The sequence below is a fragment of the Acartia tonsa genome, chromosome 5 (assembly GCF_053477335.1).
Source record: "Acartia tonsa isolate MP-2025a chromosome 5, ASM5347733v1, whole genome shotgun sequence".
Classification (NCBI taxonomy): Eukaryota; Metazoa; Arthropoda; class Copepoda; order Calanoida; family Acartiidae; genus Acartia; species Acartia tonsa.
This window is the reverse complement of record NC_137264.1, coordinates 22,694,248-22,712,813: the sequence shown is the minus strand read 5'-3', so window position 1 is coordinate 22,712,813 and position 18,566 is coordinate 22,694,248. Positions and strand designations below refer to the sequence as shown.

At 30.7% G+C, this 18,566-nt stretch overlaps 2 protein-coding genes and 2 long non-coding RNA genes across 4 annotated transcripts in view; 3 read left to right on the top strand and 1 right to left on the bottom strand.

Annotated features, from left to right (window-relative positions):
- Positions 1 to 207: 207 nt before the first annotated feature.
- On the top strand, positions 208 to 1,287 carry LOC145320280 (uncharacterized). The gene is made up of 3 exons (XR_013880144.1): positions 208 to 245; positions 801 to 858; positions 1,227 to 1,287. It is a non-coding gene; the product is annotated as an uncharacterized LOC145320280 (long non-coding RNA).
- Position 1,288: 1 nt separating this feature from the next.
- LOC145320060 (uncharacterized) lies at positions 1,289 to 3,602 on the top strand. The gene is made up of 4 exons (XR_013880111.1): positions 1,289 to 1,306; positions 1,981 to 2,078; positions 2,706 to 2,802; positions 3,528 to 3,602. It is a non-coding gene; the product is annotated as an uncharacterized LOC145320060 (long non-coding RNA).
- Positions 3,603 to 4,376: 774 nt separating this feature from the next.
- Positions 4,377 to 7,799, top strand: LOC145320059 (uncharacterized). The gene is made up of 7 exons (XM_080162499.1): positions 4,377 to 4,470; positions 5,188 to 5,246; positions 5,477 to 5,557; positions 5,961 to 6,021; positions 6,313 to 6,384; positions 6,941 to 7,020; positions 7,743 to 7,799. The coding sequence occupies exons 1-7, from the start codon at positions 4,398 to 4,400 to the stop codon at positions 7,797 to 7,799; spliced, it is 483 nt and encodes a 160-aa protein (XP_080018625.1). The 5' UTR covers positions 4,377 to 4,397.
- A 2,611-nt stretch (positions 7,800 to 10,410) lies between these two features.
- rdo (leucine-rich repeat domain-containing protein reduced ocelli) overlaps positions 10,411 to 18,566 on the bottom strand; it is a 46,368-nt gene continuing 38,212 nt past the window's right edge. The window contains exons 13-23 of the mRNA XM_080162497.1: positions 18,465 to 18,533; positions 17,100 to 17,164; positions 16,009 to 16,119; positions 15,643 to 15,731; positions 15,237 to 15,390; positions 14,587 to 14,645; positions 14,262 to 14,320; positions 13,614 to 13,723; positions 13,158 to 13,311; positions 11,238 to 11,338; positions 10,411 to 10,932 (exon numbers count right to left, since the gene is read on the bottom strand). Of these exons, the coding sequence (XP_080018623.1) occupies positions 10,887 to 10,932; positions 11,238 to 11,338; positions 13,158 to 13,311; positions 13,614 to 13,723; positions 14,262 to 14,320; positions 14,587 to 14,645; positions 15,237 to 15,390; positions 15,643 to 15,731; positions 16,009 to 16,119; positions 17,100 to 17,164; positions 18,465 to 18,533 (1,017 nt within the window). The 3' untranslated portion in view covers positions 10,411 to 10,886. The remainder of the gene's footprint in view (positions 10,933 to 11,237; positions 11,339 to 13,157; positions 13,312 to 13,613; positions 13,724 to 14,261; positions 14,321 to 14,586; positions 14,646 to 15,236; positions 15,391 to 15,642; positions 15,732 to 16,008; positions 16,120 to 17,099; positions 17,165 to 18,464; positions 18,534 to 18,566) is intronic.

The window sequence follows — 18,566 nt, the reverse complement described above, 5'->3', positions numbered from 1 at the left end:
GTGACCCGATTTGTATTGCTAACCTTTCAACATGTATACAAAAAAATTGCAGTTGTATTTTAATATAGAGAAAAGGGCGTTTGAAAAAATGTGTTCTACGACCGTTATAAAAACATTTATCAGCCAATATTAGGCATTGAACTCAATCAAACAATGATCATAAAAATTCATTGGCTCAAAATTTAAAATGTATTTTTGTGTAAAATTAGAAAGCTGTCTATCCGTATGCCTGTCAAGCAAACAAGGTGATTTTAAAACTTTTTAAACCTGTTAATAGTGCCTATAAAAAAAGTGACGTCATACCATACAAATGTCCAATGATAGACCAATACACAGACTAAATTACCAATGGCAGTATGAAGTCGTTTATTAGAGGCACTATAAAAAAGCTTCTTTTTTCAAAAGCCGTTTGTTGTATTTTGACTTTCTTTCTAAGGAAATACCTACTGCTTCCTTTTGCTCTTTAAAAAATGATAACACGTATTCCTTGATGACTAAAAGATCTACATACTAAGGGCTTAGAGCAATAGATACCTAAAATTCTAATGCAGCAAAACAACTTAATTTACTTGAAAAAAAAATAAAAAGATATTTGTAAAGGTTTCGTGATTTCGGTGGGCAACTTTTAGTAGCAATAACAAACTTTTATCTGTCCCAAAATTACTTTAGATTTATTTTACTTGATGGCTATACTTTAATCTTGGCAGTAATAAGTATTAATAACAATTCAAATGTTGTTAATAGATGTATTAATGTCATATCATTTCTGTTAACAATAGACTATACTACCTTTATTTCAGTCAACTTAGCCTGGCATCTAATCAAAGCGATGTATCCAATCCAAGATATAGAACTCAGGTTTATTTTAATATTTTAACTAATACTTATTGAAATTGCCAGGAAGCAGCTTACAGTCCCTAATGAAAAAATGACGTCAGACAATACAAATCAACAGTGATAGGATAGTAAAAATTTACCATTGGTCAATTACAATGTATACTGGGTACTATAAGCTGCTTCAAATGCCAGCAAATCTTCTGTAATCGTCAAGGTTTCTGATTTTCAAACAATCTGATTATGATTTGTAGTAAATTTTTATAAAAGATTAATTTCCAAGTTTAGCAACCATCAAGTTCAAACATGTATCTGTAAACTTTTCAAAGTAAAACTACATATCTAGCATCATAGACACTTAGTGGTTGCCTTTTAAAGTATCTTAATTTTAGTTCAGCAGCCAGGCAGGATCCAGCATTGGAATGTATGAAGCTGAAGGCCAAACTGATCAGGGATGATCATCAACATAATAGTTTTATAAGTATTCGCATGCACCCCTAAGCTTGCAAAAAAAATTGTATTTGTAAATTTCTGTTTTCTCTCTAAGTTTGAAAAACTTACACTTTCAATGTTGAAAAAAGGACTACAGTTTTTAAATTCATTTTTCTAAAGTCAATTTTGAAAATCCATAGATTACTTATTAATTTGAAATATGCAAATATAATATATATGCAATACATTGAATAGAAGCAGCTTTTAGTGCCTATAAAAAATGACGTCTTACAATACAAATGACCATTGATAGGCCAGTATACATTTTACTATTGGTCAAATATAAAAATGTATACTTGCCTATTATTGGTCATTTATAAAGTATGCCATCATTTTTATAAGCTGCTTCATTAATTTCATAGGTACTGTTTCCAAACATAAAAACTTTAACCCCCTCTATTCTCTATTTGATAAAAAAAATTGATCATGGAAAGAAAACGAAGTTGCGGGTTTCGTCGTATTTTCACAGTAGCTTTTCTCCTATTTCTAGCCCCTGCGGGGGGGCTCTAGACTTGCGTGGCAATCATTAACATTTACTTAACCTAGCCAAATATAAAATAACCTTTCAAAAGCTACTGTGAAAATACGATAAAACCAGCATCTTCGTTTTCTTTCCATGACCCAAAAAAATGTTGTTACCTTAATAATAATCAGGAAGCTGAGGTTGGCGGGGGCCTCCAGAAGTTGGATCTGGAACAGGACAGGGTCAGGTTCAAGGATCAGGCTGATCAAGAAAGAAAGGGAAAGCGCAGGTGGTTAATCGTTTCAATTTTAAACCCTGCATACTGGTTCCATACGTCCATTCTTAACATGTACGTTTCAGATATTTTGACACAATTTTTCACCTGATTCAATATTCCGTTTATCATGATTTTTGAAATTGTGATTTCTATGACAATTAGGCCGTCTATAATCAATTCAAATAGCAAGTATTGAAGCTACTTAACAACGAATTAACATAAATATTTTGCTCAGATTATGAAATAAAATTTTGTTTATTTTATATTCAAAGAGAAGGTATTATGTGTCTCTCAATGTTTGTTTTCCCTTTTTATGAAATGAACCAGTAAATATACATTGAAGGAGTAATCCAGCCATATCATTAGTTAGAAAGTGTGCCATTTTGTTAATGAGACCGATTTTTTTATTTCCTCTACTCCAAGTCCATTTAAATCAGTTTGATTTCTAACCTTTTTAACAACAAATGCGTAGGTGTCATAATTATCCTAATCTGTTTTGGAACAAATTTACTTTCAATTTTAAATAGACTCAAACATTTAAATACTGCTCATTCAGTTCATACACTCTAGAAGTCGTTTATCCTACCGTTTCAGAGCTTTGATGTAATGAATGTTGCCATCCTTGTTTATTTTATATAGTTCTCGTAAGAAGAAAAAGAAGAAGGGTAAGAAAGGAAAGATAAGTAGGAGAGCCAGATCGTCCAGTGCATCATCTACGGAAAGGTCGTCTTCAAAGGTAGGTCATAAAACCTTTAAAACTCTTTTTTAATGCTCTTTATAGTGCCCATAAAAATGACGTCATACAATACAAATGACCAATGATAGGCCATTGCACAGACTAAAATACCAATAGCAGTATACATTTTAATTGGCCAATGGTAGGCCAGTATTTCATCATTTTTTATATGCACTATAAAAACCTTCAAGAATATCTAATAATGGTAGCTTAAAATTATTTATATATCCTGAGAGAATTACAATTTAGTTGAGGTAATTCAGACAGACAAACTTTTTATTGAAAGCCCTCGACAGACAAATTAGTAGTTTGTCATCAATGGCCATTTTTAGTCGACATTAACTATTGAAATTGTAAATGCTCCAATAACACTTTTATCCACCAATAACATTAAATTAAGGTTTTAGATTAAATATTATTACACAACACAATTAATTAACATAATAAGTTTTAATACTTAATTAATAAATATAAATCTTATGCAAAAATTACATAACTAATAAACAGCAATTATATCAATTATACCCCCCCCCCCCCCCCCGACCGATTAAGGTGCGGCAAGGGGCCCGACTGTAAGGGGTTAATATATGATTTTTATCTTAATATTCATAAAAAAAATGTCTGAATATGATGCTATACATGTTTTTTTTCAGTATGACTGAGAACCGGTTCTATTCAAACGGATATTAATCGGGTTCGAAATAATACTTATATTCCAATTACAGGAAACTAAGAAGAAGAAAAAAAAGAAGACCAAGAAAAAAACTGACAAGAAGGAAATTTTAAAAATATTTTTTTGATACGAGGTTTCGTGATGTTTAGAAGAAAAAAAAATAAAGGGGAAAGGGAAATAGACTTTGGCTAAGTTTAGGTCTTTATAATTGGTTTCTATTGAATATAGATAAATGAAGTATTCAAAATAACATTTACCTGAATTTAATGAGAGGTAAAATTTCAATTATCTGGAGAAGGATCAAAGTAATAATAAATCCATTCATATTTAGATGTATTTCATTTTACATTTTTTATCCTTTGATCTAAAATTAACAGAAAAATTGTAAAAACTAAAAGGGGTTAAAATAAATGCAGTAAAATGCCATGTTTACTTACTCATTTAAGTATAATAGCGACTGCGCCCCTAGACTCTAGGGAATCCGTGTTCGAAGATACAGGAAGGCACAGAAAAATCGCCCAAAAACTATCCAGGGACCTATTTAAAATTCCCCTAAAATGGAAAACTCAATCGGTTCAGGAATTATCGCAATCCAAAGATACAGTCCAAAAAAGTGTATTACTTTATATGTATAACCAACGGCTGCACCCCTAGCATCTAGGGGCATTAAATTCGAAGGGATAAAGAAGGGCAGTAAAATAGTTTAAAACCATACCCAGACTTATTTAAGAAAAGAAAATAGTCTAACACCATCTCAGGGCCTATACAAAGCTTCCCTGTAAAGGAGAACCATATCGGTTCAGTGGTTAGCGAGATCATTCGCTACAAACAAAAAAGCTTAGTACTTTATATAATATGATAATGGGATACCAACAAAATATTTTGATTCAATACAAAGAGGGCAAAAGAATCCCCAAGTCCGATGTCAGCTAAAGACAGGGAGAGCAAAACTCCAGATGCAATTTCCCCATTTCAGCTAGAAGAGTATATTCCAGGTTTATTACTCTAGATAGATTGATTGATAGGGTTTTTGATTATCTATTGTTTGAAGTATAGACACAGATTGATTTATAGATTCATTGATAGATTCATAGATTGATTGATTTATAGCTTGATGCATTGAAAGATATATATTCATTTATAGATAGTAAATTTTAGATTGACTTATTGGAAAATTGCTGATAGATAGAATGATAGGTTGATTAGTACATTGTTCATTGATTGCTTCAGACTCTATACCAAGTACAAATCAACAAAATTGAATTTTGGATCATTAATAATAATTATTGGATCTACTATAATTAACGGTAAAATGTTCCAGGTAAATATTATCTCTAAACTTTAAAAGTTGCTAACGGTCAAACTGTGGAATGTATAGATTATGCTCACACAAAATTTAACCGACAAAAGAAGGCCTACGAATATTCTGCAAATATATAGACATATTGGACAGTTGGTGCACATAAATGCGCGAAAAAAAACTTATTTTGTTTCTTCATTAAAGCTTTCCCCATGCATCATTGAATCTTTGCTATTGCAGATTATTTTTATGCCTTCTTATGCTGCTTAAAACGTGCGGGCATGACATGTCCGTTTAGCCGTTTGGCTGATAACAGACCTTAAAGTTCTCAGAGTTTTGTAGATAATCGTTACCAGGAACATTTTACCGTGAACTGCACTAGATCTTAATCATCAATGGATATATTTTGTAGAGAATTCTGAGGATGAAGAAACTGTAGTGGATAAAATGAAAAAGAAACTTTTTTCAAAGGTGGGTCAGCTAATACAAGATTAAGAATAAATGTTGTTTTCTCTCCTTCAATTTTTATAGTAAATTTAATCACTTTTACTTTTCCTTTTCTGAATTAGATAAATATCTGTCTTGGAACATTATAAAGTTATCTCCCCCCTCCCCTCAAAAAAGAAGTCACATATTGGTCAAGTATTAAGCAAAATTATGAGTAACATACAAACAAACATTCAAGCTGTTAATATTGTTAGAAATTGAAGAAAAGGAAAACTAGACAAGCCAGAAGAATTGGAATAATTGAAGAAGATATTCCTGTTAAGCAAGAACTTAAGGTATAGTAAAATTTGGAGAACCTAAGGCTTTACAGACTGGTACATACATATAAATAAACACAAAGAAACCAATCCTTTAGCAGAAATGATACAGAATATATAAAACCATAAAGATCTTTGCTTTTTTATGGGCCTTAACGATAAATTTTTGTACATCCCCAATGATGATGAACAAAATTACCCCTTCTTTAGATCTAAACTATTGCTTTGAAAGTTTAGACACTGCTAGTTCGAACCAATCAACTAAGTCCCCAGAGCTAATAAGCTAACGAATGAGAAAAAGAATCTATAAATAGTTAGGTACCATTATAATTTACTGTCCAATAGATTCTTAGATCTTTATTATAGCTATGAAAATATTTGTCCTTGTTTGAATATGAATATTTTTACTTTGGATTTCCAGGTAGAAGATCCAGAGTTGGCACCCTCCCAACCTGACTGTGGATTCTATCCTGCTCCTCCAGGTTTACAGATAGATAGATAGATAGATGATTAGGATATAGTAGATAGACGTTGATTTCCAGGTAGAAGATCTAGAGTTGGCTCCTTCCCAACCTGACTGTGGTTTCTATTCTGCTCCTCCAGATTCAGAGATAAATAGATGGATAGTATATAGATAGATAAATAGATGAATAGCATATAGATAGATAGATAGATGAATGGAGGGGATATAGATAGATAGATGTTGATTTCCAGGTAGAAGATCCGGAATTGTATTGCTATGCTTATATAACTATTATAGTATCCTATTTAAGGGATGTGCAACAAGAGACAGAATTTTCTGCAGAAGCATGCCAAGCCACTTAAATGTTCTATTTGTAATAACAGTAAGTACACGAGTTTTGGTGGTGAAGAAACTTAACTATTTGTGTCTGTTTTCCATAGTAAGCCAGTTGTTATAATTTATGTTCAATGGGTCTTTCTGACTTGTAGTCATATTAGTTTTATTAAACCTAATTTGATGAAATATCTATTTTTCAATAATAGCTACTTTATTTGTTATTAGTTGCTTCGCCCCTTGCCTCTAGAGGAGGGTGATGGAAGTCGGGAAAAGATTCAGTGTCAGATTAAGATGTTGTCATACACATAAAATCCCTGAAAGAAAATACTGGAATCACGAAACCTTTACGAAAATTTCTCTTGATAACTAATGGATTACAACTGGTTCTGGGAAGTATGTACAAAAAAAAACAATGTATCTTATCGTACTGCGGACAATTTTCCAAGAATAAAATAAATCAAAAATTACACCTCGAAGCAATTATAATTATCTTACTGTCCGGGGAAAGCTTTCTTTAACTGTAGGCGATAAGTAACTATTAATTTTTTATACCCATTACTTAAATTCCTGCTCCAGAATTAATTCTAATTCAATTATTTTAGCTCATTACCGAACCAGAAGAACATTTAAATCTAACCTGAGAATTATTGGTAACGTCAACATGGCTTTTGTCAAGATTTTGGTAGGTTCTCTTATTTATAGACTGTGCTTTCCCCTCAACGTTCCTAGCGATCACCATTAATGTACCTAAACCTAACCTGAAAAGGAAACGAAAAATTCCCATTCCTTATTTTCAATTGATCTTAAAATAAGTGGCGATTTGACTTTTGTTTTTCTTATTAAGTAGATAAACTACAAGATACCCAGTCTTTCATTGTACGATCTTTATAATAGGGCTAAATCTTGAAGCTTGTTTAAATAATACAGCAAAAAATAAAAACCTGATTTAATTCCCATTCATCAAACATGCATATTTCATTTTATATTGTTTATGTATGGTTTCGAACCTTTCAAAAGAGGTAAAAAATTTTGTTTTAATCTTTAAGTTATTTGTTGTGAACGGTAACAAATCATAAAGATCCGTCCAAAAAAAACAAAAACATAAATATTACTAAAGAAATAGACAAAAAGATAGTGTGAGGAAGGCCCAGCCTAAATAACATGCCTAAAGAGAGGGAAGAGTATCTTTCGCAATATTCCGTAAAATTATAAGCAAGCTTCCAGTCAAATGTGCTTATTAACTGTAACTGTCCTTAATGTTGACCAAATGAATATGTAATTAACTGCATATTTAAAAACAGTTTGACCTAATAACCGCATTTGACTTGAATCTTACTCACAACTTTATGGAATTTTGCGAAAGCTACAATTCCTTTTTAAAGATTTGAAAATGTTGTTTATTAGGTTGATATGAGGAATAGGATGGTCAAAATCGATGTAAACCTTGTTAAGGTAAACTGATGTTTTATCCTTGTAATAAAATAACAGGATGTCTGTCTGTTTGTACGGAATGATCTCGCTAACTTTAGAACCAATCAGGTTCTCCTTTACATTGTCCTGGGAAGCTTGATGTAAACCTTGTTAAAGTAAACTAATGTTTTATCCTTGTAATAAAATAACAGGATGTCTGTCTGTTTGTACCGATGGATCTCACTAACCGCAGAACCAATCAGGTTCTTCTTTACAGGGTCCTGGGAAGCTTTTTGACCATTTTGAGGGAGGGTACTACCATCTTTCCTAGAGAAATCACACTGGAGATTAACCCCCCCCCCCAAGAAAAAAATTTTAACTTTTTAAAAATAAAATTTAAAATTGGGGTGTGTGTGTTGACCCCCCTCCTTTATCTCTAATTAATGCTAAAATCTAAATACTCCATAGCTCATTTCGCCCTAGGCATATGGGAATGCGCGAAAAAGTACGGTTTAACGCAAGTTTATTTTTGCCAAGTTGTCAAAGTTTATATATTTTTAGGTTCGAAAGAATCTGGAATTCTTGGAATCAATGTATGAATCAATATTTAGAAAAATCAACAGACTAATACCTTAAGAAGATATCTAATATAATTTAAATTTTATTTTAACAAAAAAAAAGGAAAATATTTTTAATCTTATAAGGGAAAAAATTGACGATTTTCCACATATCGCATATGGAACTTGTATAGAAAAATTGAAAGCACCCTACGTTTTTTGTTATTTTAGTTATTTTTCAAAATATTTCAAACAATATAATCACCAACCTATTCTAATTTTATCTTTATATTTACTTCTTATAATTTGTGTACTTTTATTTAGCAAAGCTACTTCAAAAGTCTTGTAGAGTACATTAAAAAAGAAACACAATTGAAATTTTTATCGTGAATATTACATTCTCACACAAATTAAAAGTAATTCTAGTCAAAGAATTATTCAATTTTCTCTTGGAAGATTTTCCATTATTCAATGTTTTTCACATGAGGGTAAGGATTATATCATAAGCTTTGTTACTATTGTATGTAATCATTCTTGAAGCTTTTTATAGTTCATATAAAAAAATTACTTCATAGAACATAAATGACTAATACACAGAATAAGTTACCAATGACAGGCCAATATACATTTAAATTGACCAATGGTGTAGGCCAGTATGGTGTCATTTTTTATAGGAACTATAAAAAATGACATCATTCTTATGTTTCTATTATTACAGTGTTAATTGAATTAATATTGTAATTAGTAGCTAAAAAATTACTTATTTATTGTCAAAAATATATTATCTGTTAGCCTTTGGGCTAATATTAAAAGTATATTCTTTGACTAATAAAGTTTTTAGTAGAGAATCTACTCTATAATTCATATTATCTGTCCATCGTTGAGTCCGTAACACTATGGTGGAAATGTGATTTTCTCAGCTGCTATTCATGTTAGAATTTTTTTGTAAACATTTCTTATGCTAATCCATGAGAATCCAGTGAGTAATTCACTTTATATGTATGTCTGTTATTTATCATATAAAACATAAACCTATGATTTTTTGTGCTTCGCTACTTATGGATGTTGTCATTATTGTTATAATAACCTATCCATGGAAAGTATGGGCCTCATTTTTATTGTTTAATAAATACAACAATTTGTTAATGAAATATAATGTTTTAAAACTAATTGATTTGAGAGCGAAGAGTTTCTATAATTACTGTCCGTCATCCGTAGCGGTTAGCTCTTTTTGTTACTATAGGCATGATAGAATTGTCCTGTTTATTTTAAACTTTGCATTATGATTCCTATAACAGTTAGGTAGAATTTAGAAAGCGTAGCAACTCTATAACCGTTATAAGAAGTCCATTTAAAAAACATTTTCTGATAAAAATTTATTTTATAATAAAAGGGTAATTATAACACTATACAAAAACATATATATATGATGATTACAAAATATTATAAAATGGCACACGGTTACAATAATTAAGGTTTCAGCAGGGTTTTTAAGGGATAAGACAATGGACGATAAATTTATCTATAATCCCAATGATGATAATCAAAATTACACTTTCAGTTGGTTAGGATAATACATTAACACTTGCAGAGTGTCAGAACTTATTAAGCTGAATAGAAGACTTTCTGACGTAAAGACCCCATAATAATAGTAAAGCTTCGCTTTTAAAAATTTAGCTTAAAACTATTTTTTTTCTATAATTAACTATTTTTATTACACTTTTAAAGGTTTTACTTAATAAAAAAAAGATTTTTATATTATTGGCAGTGGTATGATATAAAAAGATCAATTTAATTTTAAGATGCTGTACGTATTGGTGCAAAAAATGGGGACAAATTTCAAATTGTTTTGGCGTGTGACGTCATACCCCCATCTCTTTTCTAGGGGGTTTCTTTCCTCCTTCCCTTTTCTTTCCCCTCACTTGTGACGTAAATAAACAGCCCCGTCAAATCAATTTAAAAATTGTCCCCATTTTTTGCACCAATACGTACAGCATCAATTTTAATATCTTGAACTTTTTAATAAATATGATTTAAAAGAGCTATTTTAATGTTTAAATTGTTAAATCAGAATATAAATTATTTGTATTTTAATCTAAATACGATACATGAATTAAAAGACTAGATAATGATAATTTTATTGTAAAATTCTGTTTAAACGGGTATTTCATTTGCGAGAATTGTGTTCTTTAGACTTTATAAAAGCGTTTGATATATGATAATATTAATTTTAATAAGATCCATAAATTGATGTACATCTTAAAATAGTGATCGCCCTTTTTGATTAAAATTATTGTTTGAAAAGTTTGGGTACTAACAATTTAAGATTTAAAACAAGTCCCCAAAGAGTTTAAACCCAAGGAATAAGGAACTTTGGAACTAGTACAATTTACAGTTTCTTATCCCCTCTCTCATAATCTACAATATTTATCTACGGAATTATATATTTTTTTTTCCTGTACGTTTATATAGATCTAACCAGTATAAGAACTTAAAATAATATAACTAAATATTTCACATTTCATTACTATACATAAAATTTTTAATAAATCAATACAAATAAAATTAATTATTTTGTAGTTCATAATGGTGAAGGATATTTCAGGTTTACATAAGACTCAGGACTTCTGAAAATAAAATAAGAATAAAATTTAGAATTAAAATTTGGTAGACATTTCACTTATTTTTAATGGCATATAAAGTAAAAAAATCCATGTTTTTATGGTGATTATCAATTTAATTTAATTTAAAATGTTGATTCCTTAGACGAGATGGCGATGGTATCAAAATTTAAGTTAGTAATTTTTATAGTAAACAATTTTTCTTTTAATTTAAAACCGACACTACTCTTTCTTTTGTTAATATATCTTATTTTTTGAGCTTCGCTTTTATTAGTGTTTTCATCCTTGCTTTCTGTCAGTCTTGTTTTTACCTGTCCAGAATGTGTATGGGATCATTGAGGGTGTCCTGACAGTTCAGATCTGTATCCTTCTCTCCAGTCAGATACACACCATACTGACGGTACTTAGTTACCTAGATAGATAGATATAGTTCAGATCTGTATCCTTCTCTCCAGTCAGGTACACACCATACTGACGGTACTTAGTTACCTAGATAGATAGATATAGTTCAGATCTGTATCCTTCTCTCCAGTCAGGTATACACCATACTGACGGTACTTAGTTACCTAGATAGATAGATATAGTTCAGATCTGTATCCTTCTCTCCAGTCAGGTACACACCATACTGACGGTACTTAGTTACCTAGATAGATAGATATAGTTCAGATCTGTATCCTTCTCTCCAGTCAGGTATACACCATACTGACGGTACTTAGTTACCTAGATAGATAGATATAGTTCAGATCTGTATCCTTCTCTCCAGTTAGGTACAGACCATACTGACGGTACTTAGTTACCTAGATAGATAGATAGATAGATAGATAGATAGATAGATAGATAGATAGATAGATAGATAGATAGATAGATAGATAGATAGATAGATAGATAGATAGATAGATAGATAGATAGATAGATAGATAGATAGATAGATAGATAGATAGATAGATAGATAGATAGATAGATAGATAGATAGATAGATAGATAGATAGATAGATAGATAGATAGATAGATAGATAGATAGATAGATAGATAGATAGATAGATAGATAGATAGATAGATAGATAGATAGATAGATAGATAGATAGATAGATAGATAGATAGATAGATAGATAGATAGATAGATAGATAGATAGATAGATAGATAGATAGAAAGATAGATAGATAGATTGATAGGTAAATATATAGATAGATAGATAGATAGATAGGCAAGCAGACATATAAATAGATATATGAATAAACTCAAATCTCAATTTCAAACTAAGAAGAGTAAAGTTAAGAAATGTAGATCACAGTTTGTAAAGTTTTCAAGTTTTTAGCAAACCCTAATGAGATAAACTTTTTTACTAACGCAGCTTCTCTATAATTTTTAATGTTACCGTTCGTTACATGTATTTTTATTTACAATTGCTAGACATACAAATACGTCTACCTTAGAAAATATAATTTATTAAATGAATACTTTCATTTAATTGGTATTGCCACGTTACTTATGTACAAGCTTGTTCTTGTTTAAATGATAAAATAAACATATGACAAATAGATTTATATCTCTTTAAGACAAATAGATAGATAGATATGCATTTTTAAAACTAAATAGATAGATATATTTTTAAGCAAGATAGATAGATGGATAGAAGTTATTCACTGCCTCCTAATGAGTCAAACTTTTTGTCCCCATTTACTAATTACTTAGGTCAGGGCGGAATTATACAAGGACAAATATGTCTATAAGTAGCGCAGCTTTGGAAGTTAACAATAGCTTGGATAAAAAATAACAAATAAATAGGAATTTGGTTGAATTAAGAAAATTTATAAGAATGAACAGTTAAGTTAATTTTTGGTAGGCATTATCAGTTAATCATTAAATATGTGTCAGTGAGGGAGAAAGGGCAAGGAAAAGGAGAGAGAGGAAGAGATGGATAAGAATATAGTGAAAGAAAAAAGTTTTAAAAAGTTAGTACATAATTTTTCCTCAAAAACATGAAACTTACATTTCATACAAAACAATATGTGTAACTTCTGGCAAGCACGCCGCTCTATAATCATGAGATATTAAGTTATTATTATTATTAAATCATCTGATGTGTTCTTTTTTATTGACGGATATTTAATATTCAAAAAGCTTAAAAGTTAACAGCATATATTGACTCCAGTTAGTGATGACAGCTTGGTAGCTGTTATTCATCTTTCTTTCTATATATCTGTCCATTTACCTATCTATCTATGCTTACCATGAGAACTACTAGGATAATGAACATGGTGATAATAACAGCTGACAGCATATATTGACTCCACGTGGTGATGACAGCTTGGTAGCTGTTATTGTCTTGCAGGTGAACAGCTGACTCAACGGCCAAGCAATCATCTAGTTGTTCCAATTTTAAACTAAAAGAAAAATAATTATATTAATATTTGTTACTCTTTGCCTATGGTAAGTCCCCTATAGTAGTCTTACTATACTTTGTATGGGTTGATCAGACAAGTATTCTGGAGGTGTGTCCCTTATGGTTGTCACACTTACCTTTGTATAGGTTGACCGAACAAGTATGCTAGTCCTGAACACTTGACACAAGGAGGTGTGTCCCTTAAGGTGGTCACACTTACCTTTGTATAGGTTGATCGGACAAGTATGCTGGTCCTGAACACTTGGCACAAGGAGGTGTGTCCCATATGATGGTCTTACTTACCTTTGTATAGGTTGACCAGACAGGTATGCTGGTCCTGAACACTTGACACAAGGAGGTGTTTCTCCCACGGTGGTCTCACTATCAAAGCATGATCCCCAGTACATCAGACTCTAAAAATAAGAAAAAGTAATTGGAAGGAATGACAATTTATGTAAAGAAGGTAAAAGATTTTAATAATTATTGTAAAATCAAATGAAAAAATATGAATAAAGTTGATAAAGCTGATAGAGAAAGTTCTTCCCAATAAATTTCAGAATTTCAAACTACACCCATACTATCTATCTATCTATTAATCCTGTTGCATCCACTGATGTAAAGAGGAGATATGGCACTGGTAAACAAATCCTTCAATCTATCAATCTAGCTAATTATCCATCCATCCATCTATCTATATATTAAACCTGTTGCATCCACTGATGTAAAGAGGAGATATGACACTGGTCACAAATCCTTCAATCTATCTTTCTAGCTATTTTATTATCCATCTTTCTTTCTTTCTATCTATCTATGTATTTCTCTATCTATATTTCTATCTATCTATGAAACCTGTTGCATCCACTGATGTAAAGAAGAGTTATGGCACTGGTAAACAAATCCTTCAATCTATCTATCTAGCTAATTATTCATCCATCTATCTATCTATTAAACCTGTTGCATCCACTGATGTAAAGAAGAGATATGGCACTGGTCACAAATCCAAGGATTCCCTGAAAATTACAAACTCATAAATTAACACGGTCTCTCATTTTTTGTAAAAAAAATTCTGAATCTTTATAGGACATTACAAACTCGTAATTTCTAAACTTTTCGCTCAATAATTTTATATTAAAGAAGGTGTAATTTGTTTATCATCATTATGGATGTATATCAATTTATCATCTATTGTCTTATCCCTTAAGATTTTTGTTATAATTTTGATATTTTAGAATAATTTTATGAGATGATTTTTTAACAAAGTTTTTATCATAATTACCTTGTAAGTAAACCATTTTCAAGCCGTTCACAGAAATAGCCTTAAACATATCTGTCCCTGTAGCAAAATGTTTCAAAAATCTTTCACAAAAAAAGTTTTTTTAATGATCTTTTTACAACTATTATCAAAATATAAGGCCAAAGTTGCTTTGTAATTCATCAATCCATACATATAAAATCATTTGTTTCAGTAAATTAAAAATATTAGATGTAGTACATTGATTTAAATGCTATTGCTCTTATCTAAAACTTGATTAAACATTTCCTATATATTTATTTCTCTAGATGGTCAAACAGACACAATAATCCAAACAGACACAATAATCCAAACAGACACAATAATCCAAACAGACACAATAATCCAAACAGACACAATAATCCAAACAGACACAATAATCCAAACAGACACAATAATCTAAAGAAGTTCCAGCAGAAGAAGGTTTTTGAACCAAAGCCTTTTATACTAAGAAATTTACCTATTTAGATCTTACTGATAATAAGACTACCCTTTAATGCGAAAATGAGTACACTTGCTTGGTTGGATTGCTTTTAAAATATGTTTCTATTGGCCTAATTAATGGATTGGTCAACTAGACTTTCAATATTTGTCATGCTTACAAAAAAGTTTTTTTAAATCTTTGAAACATTCCTAAGGTGATAAAGGAATTGGCGGACAGGTCCAGAAGCTGGAGGTTGGGCAGGTTCTGGAGGCTGGTGGCAGGATCCAGGCTGGACAGGTAGTTGCCACTCAGGTTCAGGGTTAACAAGGACAGGCTCAATGGGATTTCACCAATTGACATAAGGCCTAAAAAAATATATAATTAGAACAAATGTAATTTACACAGATTGTATATATACAAACATTTTTGGAAAATAACAAAAAAATTTGTTTTCTCTTGCTTTTTTTATCAAAAGAATATTTTCTTAGCTCATTGTCAGTTCGACTTTAAAAATTCTTTGCTTTGCTACTTATAGAATGCTTATGGACGCTATCTAACTTGCATATTTCTTTTCGATGTAATCTTCCATTATGGATCGTGTCTTTCTTAAAACTTACCCATCCTGTCACACTGCAGGTTCTGTAAGTTTGTTAGTTGTCCAATAAGATCTCCAAGATACTCTGGGCTTCCAGGGGTGCCAGATAACCTAAAATTATATTGAAGTTACACACCCTGGCAAGTTTTTTATACATAGAATCTGTAATGAAAAGTTATTACTCGGCATTGGTGTATTTTTGGGGATGGGCTGTTTATTACACTAGTTATTAAAAATGACAAAATTAATTTGTCATTCATCCAAGTGATAGGCATTTTAGGGGAAAAACAATGGACGATTATTCTATGAACTAATCAAATTATGATGAACAAAATTACCACTTCTGTAGATTAAAGTTTCTTTTAAATTTTCTTTTTATATTCTTTACCTTAGATATTGAAGCTTGTTATTGGTGTTTGAGAACATTTTTGTAATATTTTTAATCATATTATCTGCCAGATCCAATGAGGTTAAATGCTCAGCCACAGAAAATGGTGAACTAAAATAAAAATAATATTATTTCTATAAAATAAATAAATTTTCTTAAACCTATTATATTAGATATTTTTTATGAAAAAAAATTAATCTCAGTTTTGTGGGCAAAGGCCTTCTGCCCCTAGGTGTTAACTAAAAAGAAATAATCCTATATAATTTTAACCCATTGCACAGAGATACTTTTTAAAAGCGAAGCTTTTCTATAATTAGGGTCGGTCCGTCCGTCCGTACGTCCGTCCGTAACGGATAGCTTTTTTTTGTTAATTTAGGCATGTTAGAATTGTCCTATCGATTTCAAATTTTGCATGGTGATTCCTTTAATAGTTAGGTACGATTTAGAAAGCGTAGCAACTCTATAATCAACACCAAAATGTCCGTACGTTCATTTTAAACATGTTGATTTTTTTACTTTTTTAACAACAAATTTTTATGTGATCTAATCAATCGATTGATCTGATTTTTAGTATATTGATTCCTGGGACAACAAAGTATAATGTGATAAGCGAAGCAACTCTATAATCAAGTCCTAAAAAAGTAAGTATGTCCATAAACATTATCCTGAATCAAGCAGTTTTTCAACAAATTTACTTACAATTTTGCTTTGACTCTTATACATTTATATCATGATTATTCAGTTCTGACACTATACAAGTGTTAATGTCCGTTTGTCCTACCGTTTCAGTGCTTCGCTTTTATGGATGTTGTCATCCTTGTTAATTAAGGTATTATTGTGTTTCAGGATCAATTATGATGTATTTTCCTCGTCGTTGCTGTGCTGCTTAGGATCAAACTTTTTCTTGTCTCGATGAATCGGTGAACATGAAATTGCACCCACTTTAGGAAGAGATTTTACATAAGTGAGGTTAAGTTATGTTTGATTAGTTATTGTTAAGTAGCTATCGTTTAGGCTACCGCAAGGTTTATACAAATGAAGGGGCAAGAAGCTTGGGTGCAACACCACAAAGGTTGAATTTATATCATTACCTATGTGAATCTGTAATTTTATTTGAGGAAAGGTCCAAGACTTCAAGGTGGGGCATTTCTAGCATCTAAAAAGTAAACATAGAATTAATATTATTTTAGAAAATTCTATTGAAATAAGAAAAATTGAATAAATGATTCTAAACTATTTTGAGCTTAGATTACTTTAAGACTTTTGTATGGTGTGTTCAGTTCATATCTTCTCTAGCTATTATTATTTATTTTTGTAAAGAAGGCGTCTTAACTTTTTTAATTTTTATTTTAAAAAGCCAGTCGGTGTTTTTAGTAAGTAGTAGATGTAAAATTTTCCATAGAATTTAGATATGCAATCGTTTTTTTTTTGTAGACCTCTTATTTTTAAAGTAATTTTAGATTTTTAAAGAAATAATTGAGTGGGCTTTAAGGTACTAGAACGCAACAAAAAAGAAGAAGAAAATTGCCATTATGAACAAAAATAGTAAGATCTTTAAATTGACACCTTACTTTTTTAATTCTGTTGAGTAATTATTGAAAAAATCGATTTTTTTGAACCCACGAGAATAAAAACTTGAATATAAATATATCATTACACAGATATAAGAAATATGTGTTTATATATACTTTTAAATGAGAAAAATATTACAAATCCATTGTAAGCAAAATTGAAATAAAAAGATTTCAAAATAGTAAATAAACTACAATAAAAGAAATTATATGAAATTATTATACAGGAAACCATCTTAAATGTTGTTTTGAGAATAAAAACCCACTTAATTATTTTTTTTTTAAACTTTAAAAATACTTTAAAAATAAGAGGTCTACAAAAAAACGATTGCATATCTAAATTCTATGATAAAAAGATTACCCCCCCCCCCCCCCAATGAAAAAGATTGAACGCCCTTGAAAGGGGTAATTTGGTTTATCATAACTCTGGGTATACACTGATACAGTATACACCCACTGTCTTATTTCTTAGTATCCCTAAAAAAGTTATTCGTATTTTTGGGATGTTATCAACCTTAGATTATGTTTTAGTGATGATTGAATAAAATTGGTAACTAGACAGTGTCCCAAAAATCAGCCATGTGACGTCATAAACATAAGGGATTGTCCATCTCTTATTTAGGGGCTTTCTTTCCCACTTCTCCTCTCATCTTCCTCATTTTATTACGTCACGTGAATCATTTTTGACACAATTTTAACACTATTTGGGCTTTGTCTACAAAGTGTCTAAAAAATCAGCCATGTGACGTATTAAAAATGAATAATTATGAAAGAGATGTCTTTTTTAGAGGTTTTCTTTCTCACTTTTCCTCTCATCTCCCTCATTTTTACGACGTCACATGGCTGATTTTTTAGACACTTTGTCCAGTTACATAAAATAGTTACCGGTAGAAGTTGAATAGTATTTCCACTGAGGTTCAGTTCCACAAGGTTTCTCAGTAGATGTGGTTCCAACTGAAAATAAAAGAAAGGTTCTTTTTTTTTACA